The following is a 13,598-nucleotide window of genomic DNA, read 5'->3' as shown; positions in this document are numbered from 1 at the left end:
CAAGCCTAATGGTTCGGTCCGCATCTGCGCAGACTACAAATGTACCATAAACAAGGCCCTCACGGCCCACGCATACCCAGTGCCAGTGGTCAGCCATGTCCTTGCCACCCTGGCTGGGTCGAAAATTTTTGGCAAGCTGGACTTGGCCCAAGCATATCAACAGCTGCCAGTAGATGAGGCCACAGCAGAGGCACAGACGATTGTGACGCACAGAGGAGCGTTCAGGGTAAAGCGGCTGCAATTCGGGGTCAGCGTGGCACCAGGCATATTCCAGAATCTAATGGACTCTCTCCTTAAAGGGATTCCTGGCGTCACCCCCTTCTTCGATGATGTGTTGATTGCCGGGCCCACACCAGAGGAGTTTGAGGACCGCCTCCGCACCGTTCTGCACCGTTTCCAGACGGCGGGTCTCAAGGTGAAGCGAGAAAAATGTCTACTAGGAGTGCCTCAGGTGGACTTTCTGGGATTTATGGTGGACGCAGAAGGGGTCCACCCGACGGGGGACAAGGTACGGGCCATTTGTGATGCCCCAGCGCCCAAGAGCAAGACTGAACTTCAGGCCTTCTTGGGACTATTGAACTTTTACCATTCCTTCCTTCCCCACAAGGCGGCGGTAGCGGAGCCCCTACACAGACTCCTGGACAAGCGGGCCCCTTGGGTGTGGGGCCAGCGCCAGGAGGCCGCATTCCAGGCAGTCAAGGACTTGCTTGTCTCAAACTCTGTCTTGGCACACTTCGACGAGAGGCTGCCAGTGGTGCTAGCATGCGATGCCTCACCCTATGGCATTGGCGCTGTCCTGGGGCACCAACTCCCGGATGGAAGAGAGGTACCGGTGGCGTACTTTTCCCAGACACTCAACGCAACCGAGCGGAACTACTCGCAAATTGACAAGGAGGGTCTGGCAATCGTGAAGGGAGTAAAAAAATTCCATGATTTCTTGTACGGGCGGCCCTTCACCGTGGTGACTGACCACAAGCCGTTGCTTGGCTTGTTTGCCCCCGAAAAGCAGACCCCCCAAGTGCTGTCTCCTCGCGTCCTCAGGTGGTCAATTTTCCTTGCCAGCTACCAGTATGCACTGATTCACCGCCCGGGGAAGGCAATGGGCCATGCGGACGCCCTCAGCAGGCTACCACTACCGGAAACAGGCCCCGACCCAGCACCTGCACAAGAGGTTATGAGCCTGGAGCTGCTTCCCGACCGCCCCATTCAGGCACAAGAAGTTGCACACCATTCCAAGAAAGATAGGGTCATATCCCGGGTCCTGGACTGGGTGTGGAGGGGATGGCCCAGCAGCAGCCCTGGGCCAGAATTCGCTGGCTACACAACCCGCAAACATGAACTGTCAGCCCACAAGGGGTGCCTGTTATGGGGAAGCAGAGTCGTTGTTCCCCAGCCCCTCCGCAAAAGGGTCCTCACAGCCCTACACGAGACACACCCAGGGGTAGTAAGAATGAAGGCCCTTGCCAGGAGTTATGTGTGGTGGCCAGGGATCGATGGAGAGATAGAGGCCTGGGTCAAACACTGCCAGGCCTGCCAAGAATCCCGCCCAGATCCCCCAAGGGCCCCAGTCCAGTCCTGGGAGTCCGCCCGAGCACCATGGTCACGCCTGCATGTGGATTTCGCTGGCCCCTTTCAGGGGAAAACATTCTTCATAGTGGTGGACTCCTACACCAAATGGCTGGAGGTCGCACTGGTACCGTCCACTTCCACGTCCGCAGCCATCCGGGTACTACGCAGGCTGTTTGCAACCCACGGGCTCCCTGACACTCTCGTCTCAGACAACGGGACTGCATTTACGTCAGGAGAATTCCAAACCTTCACAGCACAGAACGCCATCCGCCACATCCGTTCAGCGCCGTTCCACCCTGCCACCAATGGCCAAGCAGAACGCATGGTGCGGACCACCAAGGACACCCTTCGCCGCATGACGCAAGGGGACTGGGAGTACCGCCTTGCCACATTCCTTCTAGCACAGCACAGCACCCCCAGCTCAACGACTGGCCGGAGCCCTGCTGAACTACTAATGGGTCGGCGCCTTGCAATCAGATTGGACCGCCTTCACCCCGATAGAGCTCAGGATGAGGTAGTGGTGGGGGAAGGCAGGAACCCCCGGACCTTCGAGGCCCAGGACCCAGTGTACGCAAAGAATTTTGGGGCAGGCCCGGCATGGGTACCCGCCACAGTCACCAGGGTCACTGGCCCAGTGTCGTACGAGGTGCTAACGGATGGGGGGCAATGCTGGCGCCGCCACTGCGACCAGATACGGCGACGATTCCCGGGAGAAACCCAGGAGGAGGACAGGTCAGAGGAGTCCCAAGGGAACAGCGGGACAGTGAGGCCCATAGAGCAGGAGGGGCCAGCAGGAGAGGCAGAATCAGTAAATACAGAGAGGACCCGTGACGCCGAAAGGACACCAGAACCAGAACCACGACTGAGCGAGCCGGCTGCACCAGACCAAACAACCCCATCACAGCCAGCATCCTTGGAACATGAGCCAGAACCTGGAGCCCGGACCAGGGAACACCACAGGCCGCAACGCACACGTAGGCCGCCGGCATACCTTGAGGACTATGAATGCGACCTCCCGGGCAGGACTGGAACTTAGAGGGGAGGGGTGTTATGTACTGAGAACAATAGGATCCAAACTGAAGCAGTCTGATTGGTCCTAGAACAATAGGATCCAAATTGCAGCAGTCTGATTAGTCCTAGAACAATAGGATTCAGAATGCAGCAGTCTGATTGGTCCTGGAACAATGCAGCAGTTTGATTGGTTGGCAGGAACCACCCAATCCTGCTCCAGATAGAAGTGAATCCACAACCTGATTGGCTTACAGTAGAATTCCGGAATTAGCCAATCATGTGCAGCCCATTGTGTAAATAATGTATATAAAGCAGATACTGTGAGGGGACTTTGATTCATTCCTCCTCACCACTATGAGCTGAATAAAGAGCATGAAATCACTTTGCGACTCTGAGTATATTTCACCCGGGAAAATGCTTGGGCAAACTAGTGTTATATATATATATATATATATATATATATATATATATATTCAGAAGACATATATATATATATATATATATATATATATACACACACACACACATATTTATATTTGTTTGGTTTGACAGATTAATGTTTTACTATCACATATCCAACATACAACATAAAAACAAGATTCCAAACTATCTCCTGGACTTCCCTCCTCCCCTTTGTGGGTCCTATTGTAAATCATTTCCTCCTGCATATTTTATAATATAATCCAAATCTTTTACATCTCCGTTACGTCCAAAATTCACCGTCAAACTACAAGTGTTATTCCAATCCTACTAACAATTTTAGCTGTTTACAATGGTTTTTAAGGTAAATTATAAATTTCCTCCATTCCTTGTTAATATTTTGGTCTTCTGATTGTTCTGGTCAAAAAAAAAAAAGGCAAACTAGTGTGTTTTAAGCATGGGCTGGAAACTCTATGTAGTTATTGGAGCTAGTGTGGTATAGTGGTTAAGAGCAGTGGACTCGTAATCTGGTGAACCGGGTTTGCTTCCCTGCTCCTCCACATGCAGCTGCTGGGTGACCTTGGGCCAGTCACACTTCTCTGAAGTCTCTCAGCCACACTCACCTCACAGAGTGTTGGTTGTGGGGGAGGAAGGGAAAGGAGATTGTTAGCCGCTTTGAGACTCCTCGGGGTAGTGATAAAGCAGGATATCAAATCCAAACTCTTCTTCTAACTTTACCTCGGCTAGGAGAGTATTTCACAAGGTAGCTGCCACCACAGAAAAGGCTCTCCTGGTTTCCATAGTTTGGGGCACAATCAGAAAAGTGTCAGCTGAAGATATTGGTGAACGGTGGCAGGTCTATATTAAAGAAGGTGTTCTCTCAGGTAATCTGGTCCAAGTTACTGCAAATGAATCATTCAGATGCCACAAACAGGCCACTGGCATACTATGAAAAAATAATAATACTGGCTTTTATTTTGATGCTGAGGATACATGGAAGTTGTAAAAAAAAACCTTACATGCGTGAGCAGCACCAGCCCATCTGGAAGCACCCTAAATCACCCGAGTTCCCAGAGTAAAAACCCATCTAGAAACACCTGAAGTCACCTGGCTTGTTTTAAACCAGTCTTCAACAAGCTGATGCCTTCCATGTCTTTTGGAATCAGTCCCAGGCATCATAAAAACTTGCAAACATGTCAGCTTGGTCATGTGGGGAGGAAGGGGAGCAATTGAGCCCAAGGCTTGCAGCTTATTCATGTTATGCTATACTTGTCAAAATGCAGCAAGAGATCTTGGCTGGATCATCTGTGCAACCAAGTTCCACACAAGGAAGTCAATCAGGCAGGTGGTCGCTGCAGAAAACCATTTCCCAAGCCCCAAGCTTGATTTGTTTTCTGAGCATAAGGCTGGCAAGGCTCCTTGTGCTGCAGTTCCCAAGCACCTGGCAACCGGCTGGTTGGGACAACTTACCTGCCAGTTGCCAGATGTCATTATGAAATCAGATGACTGACAAGTGGGTTGACTGCCCACATGTCAAAGCTGACCCACAGGTGTGGAGACAGATGAAAATCTGGTCCACCAGGCCAAAAAGGTGTGCTAAACCAAGGCTTAGTGCGGTATTTTAATATGACCAGTGAGTTGAAAAGTACAGCTTGAATTTGCAGCTTGCAGCATGACAACCTAAATACACTCCTAAGACAGAATATTTATTTATTTTTGCATAGAATGTTCATTCCCATCTTTTGTGGTATTGAAATGGTAGACAAAATATGAAAGCGACACACCTCTTGCCCACCAGTTTTTGAGACTCCCAGTCTCTTCACTGAGCTGTGTGGGTCGTCATCTGCTTCATCACCAGCCATTTGTACTCATTTTGTCTCAGCTGGGACATCATCTGCTTTACTACTATCTCTAGTCTCTAGCTTTCTCCTAACCAAGGATTCCACTTTATCTGGGTAGAACCTCATATTATGGCCCTGTTTCTACCATCCTTTCGGCCTACAATAGCCATGGTTTTTAGTGAGCAATGGTTTCTAGCCACACAGCCATCAGTATGTGATGAAGATCAATCACTGCTGATCACCGTTTGCTAGGGCGAGAGTGAGGACCCACAGTGACTCTCCAGATATTTGAGTTCAATATCTGGAGTTCAACTCCCATGAGCTCCAGCCAGTGTGGCCAATGGTAAGGGACGATGGGGGTTGTAGTCCAAAACATCTGCCATAGGTTGGAGAAGGTTTGCCTGGAGTCTAGTGACACCTTAAAGGCAAACAAGTTTTATTATGGCATAAGCTGTAGAGCCCACTTCATCAAATGCATGGAGCATGCTCCCAACTTACCATATGCATATAAAACATGATTGTAAAGGAAGGGAAAACATAAAGCTTGGGGCTAAATGGCAATATAATGCAAATACTAGACAACTGAGTTAGAGCTTATATGCAAAATGACTTTTCACAGAAACAGTAAGTAACTGGTTGTTATAACAACCAACAGCCTGTGGAGGGTTGCAGGCTTTTCATCCTTGTGCTAAGGGAAGGAAGGTGTCGGTGCAGTCATTTATTATTCACAGTCTTCATTTCTAGGAATGGTATAGTGATGAAGGGTTGTTGGCATTTAATTTTGGTATCTACTTTGTTCTCTTAAAGTTTACCCCTTCCTTACCCCTTTTGCTTAATTTTTCTTCATAAATGTTTTGACTAGTAGATCTTCTAGTTTACCCTGGAAATAGGGCAATACGTGCTAATTTTCTGCAGTTTCCATCATGCTGCAGTCAACTATCACTTGCTTTTGAGAGCTTAGCTAGGGCTTTACGATTAATGGAGTTTAATAGTAGCTATTTGTTTTTGGGGTTTTGGATTTGTGTTAATTTGATCCTGTTCTTTTCTTTATATTTCAGAGGACACAAGTATTCATCAAGCTGTGACCTGTAAGAGTGAAGATCCTATATTATATGGATTCTGTAACAGAGCATAATTTTTATTTAGATAAAGTATGGGTGCAGTGTGAGAACAGCAGCTGTTTAAAATGGAGACTCTTATCACATGATGATGCAACACATATTGCTCCTAATGAACCATGGTATTGTTATATGAATCCTGATCCTTGGTTTAACAACTGTTCTGTTTCTGAAGAACATTTTCCAGGGGAGTCTCAGTTTCAAAAACATGGATTAAAATATGTGTATTCAAAGCTTCCTCTAGGAAGCTTAGTTTTGGTGAAAATGTACCGGTGGCCAAGGTAAGGTTTTAAAAAGTTAACATTTAATTGCAGGTAACACAGATTCGCTATATTCAAGCAGTTGGTCCCTTACCTTTCCCGCCCCGACCTGGCCACAGTGATCCATGCGACAGTCATCTCCAGGCTTGACTACTGTAATTCGCTCTATGCGGGGCTGCCCTTGAAGCTGTCCCAGAAACTCCAGCGGGTACAGAATGCTGCAGCGAGGCTCCTCACGGGGTCTCTGCCATGGGAGCATATTCATCCAGTGCTTTACAAGCTGCACTGGCTCCCGGTGGAGTACAGGGTCAGATTTAAGGTGCTGCTTTTGACCTTTAAAGCCCTTCACGGCCTAGGACCCTCGTACCTACGGGACCGCCTCGCCTGGTATGCCCCACGGAGAGCCTCAAGGTCCATAAATAACAACACCCTAGTGGTCCCAGGCCCTAAGGAAGTTAGATTGGCTTCAACCAGAGCCAGGGCCTTTTCAGCACTGGCCCCAACTTGGTGGAACGCTCTGTCTCATGAGACCAGGGCCCTGCAGGATCTGATTTCTTTCCGCAGGGCCTGTAAGACAGAGTTGTTCCGCCTGGCCTTTGGCTTGGAGCCAATTTGATTCCCTCCCCCCCATTTTCTTTTTTCTTTTCCTTCTCCTGCAATGAGGCTACATTTTAATATTTTAATGTTCCATTATTTTAATGTTGTATTTTATTTTTGTTTTTAAGTTGTAATCATTCATCTTGTTTTTATTATTGCTTGTAAGCCGCTCTGAGCCCGGCCTTGGCTGGGGAGGGCGGGGTATAAATAAAAAATTATTATTATTATTATTATTATTATTATTATTATTATTATTATTATTATATATTTTGAATGCAGTAGTCTGAGAAGACATAAAAACAATTCTAGCCTTGAAGAATGGGGGACAAAACAATTTTCCATTCTACTTCAGTTATTCTGTTCTGATATTGTCTCAGGAGGCCTAGTTAAAAAGTATACCAAAACAGTATGCTTCAGAAAAAAATAGGAGAAAGTGGAAAACAAGTTTGTTTGTTTAAAAAAAAGATTGTTCATGATAAGCACAAGCAAATGTTACCTCCAAACTTGTGACAAGAACAAGGAAAGGACGAAGGGGAGCAATCCTATATTCCCCACAAGGCTGGCTAAAGAGTCATAGGATGTGGCAGAAATGCTGCTCCACCAGCAGAAAGGGTGTTGTGCCAGCAGGTCAGCCCTGGAGGTTCCTCCCCAATGTACCTGTGAAAAGTTCAATGAGTGTAAATGTACCACTAGCATTGTTCCCACTAGTGGTGGGCTCCAAAATGAGGTATTCCAACAGCTTGTCAGGCATGGGCTTGGACCTAGACGACTAAAGTATTCCTCATTCTCTCAACATGCCCCCAAAGTGAGCCTTTAACTATGACAGTCGAGCTGGCATGGTTATTTTAGGATTTCATTTTATTTTTTTACAACAGGATGAGAACATCCATGTACACACAGCTTCTGCCTGGCCATGCCAAACTAGCAGGCTGTGGATTTGTGAATGCTGTACTGCAGATCCCCATCCCCATCCAATACATAGGATTGCTCTGCAATGTGCCTTTATTTTGAAAGACAAGTTATTAAAGATCCCTGTGCTGATGGGTGGGTGTGGGTGTGGGTGGGTGGGTGTGTAACGTTGCCAGTTATTGATGTTTCTGACTAAAAATAATTTGGGAGCATGTGTATTATATGCTTTTTCTTTCCCTGAACTGATTTTTTGAAAACATTTTATTTTAAGATGGCCTGCCATTCTTTGCCCTGATCCTACAAATGGACAGTATGTAACATACGACACGGATGGAGATGTTGAAAGTCATCATGTAGAATTCCTGGGAAAACCCCATTCTACGAGCTGGGCTGCTATAAAATATATTAGCATTTATCCTAGCTCATTTAAGGTAGGAGTTTTTAAAACTGTATTTTTTTCCCTTATTGATCATAACTTTAAAACCACATAATACATATCTGCTAGATATGAACTTCCCTCATAACTAAAAAACAAAAAAACACCTCATAGAAGCAGAATGTTGGGATTGAAAATTTAGATTTGTCAACAAATTCTTTAGGGTTATACAGAACACCCATTACCTCTGACTTATAGATTCCAATGTACGGTAGCTTACACCTACCACTTGAATGGCCAGCAAGGTAATTTTTGAAAGAACTGGTTTTTATTTATTTATTGCTTGCTTTATTCTAGGCATTTGTACCCTGACAGCTGATGAATTATTAGGCCAAAATTCCACCGATCCTCTCTTTGGAGTAGCTGGAGAAATGAATTTGGTTTCTCCATTTCTCCAAAGGATGGTTGGTACTGTCAGAAATGACTTCACCCATTTGTTAAATAATACACAGATTCAAACTTGCAAGAATCACAATTCTGGTTAGTGGCTGTGGATTTATTTTGAAAATTCCATACACTTCTGCATGGAAAAGGTTCTGCTATTAGAAGCCTTAAAAAATCTATGTAAACGGCATATATTGAGCTAATAATGTGAAGCCTGCCGGACCTGATGGGGTCTGTAAATGTACCAAATTCTAAATTGATCTAAAGAAAATTGCAACAGGTGCAGCAACTTTCACGAAAACTACAGATGCGCTTTATTCAGTGCTGAGGAAGGCAATCTTTCACTGTTTGATAAGGTTCTGAGCAGCATTAAAAAGGTTATTAAGATTTTCATGCCCCATCATTGAGGGCTGTAGCAGCAATTGTGGGCAAAAAAAGGAAGATAGGATATGCACAGATTGATTTTTGAAGCAGAATTTTTGCCAGGATTACAACAGTATACAGTGGTACCTCGGGTTACATACGCTTCAGGTTACATACACTTCAGGTTACATATGCTTCAGGTTACAGACTCCGCTAACCCAGAAATAGTACCTTGGGTTAAGAACTTTGCTTCAGGATGAGAACAGAAATCATGCTCCGACGGCGTGGCAGCAGCAGGAGGCCCCATTAGCTAAAGTGGTGCTTCAGGTTAAGAACAGTTTCAGGTTAAGAACAGACCTCCGGAACGAATTAAGTACTTAACCCGAGGTACCACTGTATACAGAAGCTACATACTGGATGCTGTGAGCAATGCCTATTTATTTGGTTATGAAATATGACAGGGGAGTAATGGTTTGGCAAGTGTTTGTCAACCTTTAGAAATCTGAGACGTATTTGGAAACCTGAGATGATTCCCTGTAACAAGATTGCTCTAGCATTGTAGTAAGGCTCTGATGCTTCATAAGGCAATACAGGACTAAGACGTGGGGCATTTTTGCTGACTCTAGAACTTCATCCTCACCATCTGGATTTGTCCTAAAAGACCAGGGAAAAGCACAATTTGTGATGTTGCATTACATCATTATGGTGTGCATCCATTATGTGGTATATCAGCCTTAGCTTCCAGTTGCCTGGCTTTGTGAAGCCAACATGTGAGAGCCTTAAATCTGGTCCTAAACTGGATTTTAAAAATAATAGTAATGAAATAGTAACAGACAGAGAGTCACAGTAATGTGGTACTCTTGTAACCCCAGACAAACATTTATTTCAAGCTCATACTGTGGCAAGGAGAATGAAGTTGAAGTGGAGGAGAGCAACCAGCCTTAGCTTGCAGTTTGTCTAGATAAATTCTAAAACTGGAGAATTACAGTTCATTCACTACCTTTAATGCACAAGATTTAACTTTTGGAATTCAGAACATGCTTTGCTCATCTAGGCCAACAGCAGATAGATGTTCCAATTACATAACTTTATTCCAACAGGGATTAGGCAATCCTCATCTGTTGTTGACTATAAATTAGCTTAAAGACGCAGGTTTATTTCATTTTATGTAATAAATTTATATACCACCCTTTGCCAAAAGGCCACAGGGTGGTTTACTGCATGGTATCATGTTAGCATGATTTAGCTACTTAAAATAATGTCCACAAAATACCAAAAAAAAAAAAAAAGGAGTTCTATAACTGCTTCATAATAATAAATACATAGTTGGTTACAGTGTTTAAGTATTTGCAATGTCAACACAGCAAAAACCCACAACTCAACCCCTCCCTGCAAATTACAAGAGTCTAGTAACATATTATCATTTACTGTAGAATATAATGTGTTTAACAACAACAGTAGTATAACTATATAAAAGCCTTTTAACCTAAGATATTGGATGCTGTTCTTCAGAGTGAGGTGTGTGACTTTTTGTTTTGGTATGCTGGTCTAAATGCTTTTGGGATGGACTTGGATACATTAAACTGTTTAAAAGAATGTTGCTGATGGGTTTTATGGACATGTACTGTACAGTGGTGCCCCGCAAGACGAATGCCTCGCAAGACGGAAAACTCGCTAGACGAAAGAGTTTTCCGTTTTGGAGGTGCTTCACAAAACGAATTTCCTATGGGCTTGCTTCGCAAGACAACAATGTCTTGCGAGTTCCTGCTGTTTTTTCCCCCCTTTCCCCCCTTTTTCTAAGCCGCTAAGCCGCTTATCAGCTGATCCGATCAGCAGATAAGCCGCTAATAGCGCTAATCCGCTAATCCGTCAATGGGCTTGCTTCGCAAGACGAAAAAACCACTAGACGAAGAGAATCACAGAACGGATTCTTTTCGTCTTGCGAAGCACCACTGTATTTGTATATCGTTGTAAACCATTTTGAGAAACAATCTTGCCTAAAAAGCAGTCTAAACATCTATAAAATGCAGCATGAATTAAACTGTCAACATACCTTTACTGTTTTGATCAAATTAGCTGTCTACCAACAGATGAATTTTCCATACACATGCTAGCGTTTACGGATTTTGTTTTTACTAGTCAAAGGCTTCTTTGTTAGCTTCTGGGTCAGAGGCTGTGTATACAGTTTGTTTTCTCATTTGCACATTGTTGTACATGTTAGAACAGTTGGATATGTTTCCACATCACCTGCTGTAAGTCCACATCTGTGGCTGGAGAGGGTTTTGAAGAATATATTTCAATATATTTTTGTAGTCCCAAGTCAATTTATGTGGTTAGTTGCATCACGGTTGGGAAGTTTTGATTGTAACCACTTTCCCATTCAATCTGATGAAAAAACTGTAATGGTTTTAATAATAATAATTTTTATTTATACCCTGCCCTCCCCGGCCAAGGCTGGGCTCAGGGTGGCTAACAAGCAATAATAAAAACAAGTTGAATGAATACAACTTAAAAACAAGATTAAAATACAACATTAAAATACTGAAACATTAAAATATTAAAATGCAGCCTCATCACAGGAGGAGCAAGGAAAAAGAAAAAAGAAAGGGGGAAGGGAATCAAATTGGCTCCAAGCCAAAGGCCAGGCGGAACAACTCTGTCTTACAGGCCCTGCGGAAAGAAATCAGATCCTGCAGGGCCCTGGTCTCATGAGGCAGAGCGTTCCACCAGGCCGGAGCCAGTGTTGAAAAGGCCCTGGCTCTGGTTGGAACTAATCTAACTTCCTTAGGGCCCGGGACCACTGGGGTGTTGCTCTTTATGGACCTTGAGGCTCTCGGTGGGACATACCAGGAGAGGCGGTCGTGAAGGGCTTTAAAGGTCAAAACCAGCACCTTAAATCTGACCCTGTACTCCACTGGGAGCCAGTGCAGCTGGAAAAGCAGTTAAGTTAAGTTGATTTCACCACTCACTTCTGTTGAGCGGTTGTGGTGTGATGTTCTTTTACCTCCTTAATATTCAGCTGTCAGCAGTGGTTTTCAAACAGCAAATGTCAAGATCCATTCACTTTTTTATGTTATCAAAGTTAAGTGTTAGTTTTGGTACAACATAAAAATGCTGCTCAAATCTTTTCTTTTGCTCCTTTTAGTGCGGGTAAAGTTCCTTCCTATTTATTGTATGAACTCTTCTGTAGCTAAATCTCCTGCCAATCATTTAGTAGTTTGATAAAACGCCCTTAAATCTCCTCTTATTTCTGCCATTTCCACTTCAAATGCCTGCCTATCAATAAATGCTCTTCTGTCCTCTGATTGATCTTTGAAACTCCATCATATTTTTTTCTTTATTCTTCCTTTCATTCTCTACTTGGCCTGTTTTCTTTTTATGTGACATTGCAAATCTACTCCTTTCTTCTTCCCTTACCAAATTCAAGGACAGTCACTGTTGACTAAAGAAATGACTGATGACTGTTCTCAGGCCTTTTCCATGTCATTATCTGAGAGACGGAAAAGCCTGAAAGCAGATATACACAGTCAGTCTTTATTTGGCTGTTGTCATACTGTCTCCACTCAAGGCCATAATCTTATAGCTCTATTTGCAGGAAGTAAATGTGGCTTAGCTTCAGCTGCACCAGCTTACAGTCTTTATTCAACCTTTCTTGGAACATGCACCAGGCTAATGATCTATTGGTTTCACAAATTTGTGTATCGATAAGCCATCCTTTAGGACAGGAATGCCCAACCTCTGGAAATGTAGGTTCACATTAAGAATTATGTAGAAGAGGGAATTTCAGCAGATGCAAGTTGTACTGCCATAACGCTACAGGTGTTTGAAAAGCTTTGTCGCTTAAAATGCCCCAATGCTAAAATGCTTGCTATCACTTCTTTTAAAAGTTTCCTGGCTTTCTTTAGGCAGCTACTTCAAAAGCCACATATGAATACAGTAATTAATATACGGTATATACCGGTATATTAATTGGCACATTTAATCTCTGCTGTGTACCTCTCTCTGTGTCCTATTTTCAGGACATTCCTCTTTGTGAGAGCTTTTTGATTATGTATTATAGGGAAATGGTTGTGATTCTCTGTCTCAACATGTAATAAACAGATGACTTAAGTGCCAGCTAGGTATGGTGTGGGGGGAAGCTTCTTCTGTTGAAGGAATACTCTAGCTGAATGGGTGATCATAAACAATTATACTCCTGCTGCAGAATTCTGAAATACATTGCTCCAGAATTAATAGCACAGGTAACAGCTTATTATTTTATAGTTTTTAGGCCAGGCTTCTTCAACCTCGGCCCTCCAGATGTTTTGAGACTACAATTCCCATCATCCCTGACCACTGGTCCTGCTAGGTAGGGATCATGGGAGTTGTAGGCCAAAAACATCTGGAGGGCCGAGGTTGAGGAAGCCTGTTTTAGGCCATACAGTTATTGGAACATCTGTATGGCTCCTCAAATGTATCCAAGCAATAGTGCTACATTTTGATGGCAAAAATGAGGGTGGTTACAGATACTAGTTGTAAGGTTCATAGATGATTCAAACAGCTTCTAAACACAGGATGATGCTCTGTGGATCAAGAAGTGGCTGTACTTTATAAGCAGACAAGCCTGCTATTAAGATTAACTCAGATATAATTACCACAAATTGCACTTGAACCAAAGGCTTCTTGACATTGTGAATTCCTTTGTCGGCTT

The 13,598-nt window shown here is 44.0% G+C and overlaps 1 protein-coding gene across 3 annotated transcripts in view; it reads left to right on the top strand.

Annotated features, from left to right (window-relative positions):
- Nucleotides 1-13,598, top strand: part of ZCWPW2 (zinc finger CW-type and PWWP domain containing 2) — a 57,886-nt gene that overhangs the window by 5,811 nt on the left and 38,477 nt on the right. For 2 of the 3 annotated variants that reach the window (XM_082193535.1, XM_082193533.1), the window contains exons 2-3: nt 5,900-6,240; nt 7,997-8,156. In XM_082193535.1, the coding sequence (XP_082049661.1) occupies nt 5,954-6,240; nt 7,997-8,156 (447 nt within the window). In that variant the 5' untranslated portion in view covers nt 5,900-5,953. Of the gene's footprint in view, nt 1-3,747; nt 3,885-5,899; nt 6,241-7,996; nt 8,157-13,598 lie in introns of all 3 variants that reach the window. The other variant, XM_082193534.1, reaches the window with a different exon arrangement.

This window comes from Podarcis vaucheri (genome assembly GCF_965113315.1).
Source record: "Podarcis vaucheri genome assembly, chromosome: 12".
NCBI classification, from domain to species: domain Eukaryota; kingdom Metazoa; phylum Chordata; class Lepidosauria; order Squamata; family Lacertidae; genus Podarcis; species Podarcis vaucheri.
Note: the sequence above shows the minus strand (reverse complement) of the source record. Positions and strands in the feature narration are given on the sequence as shown.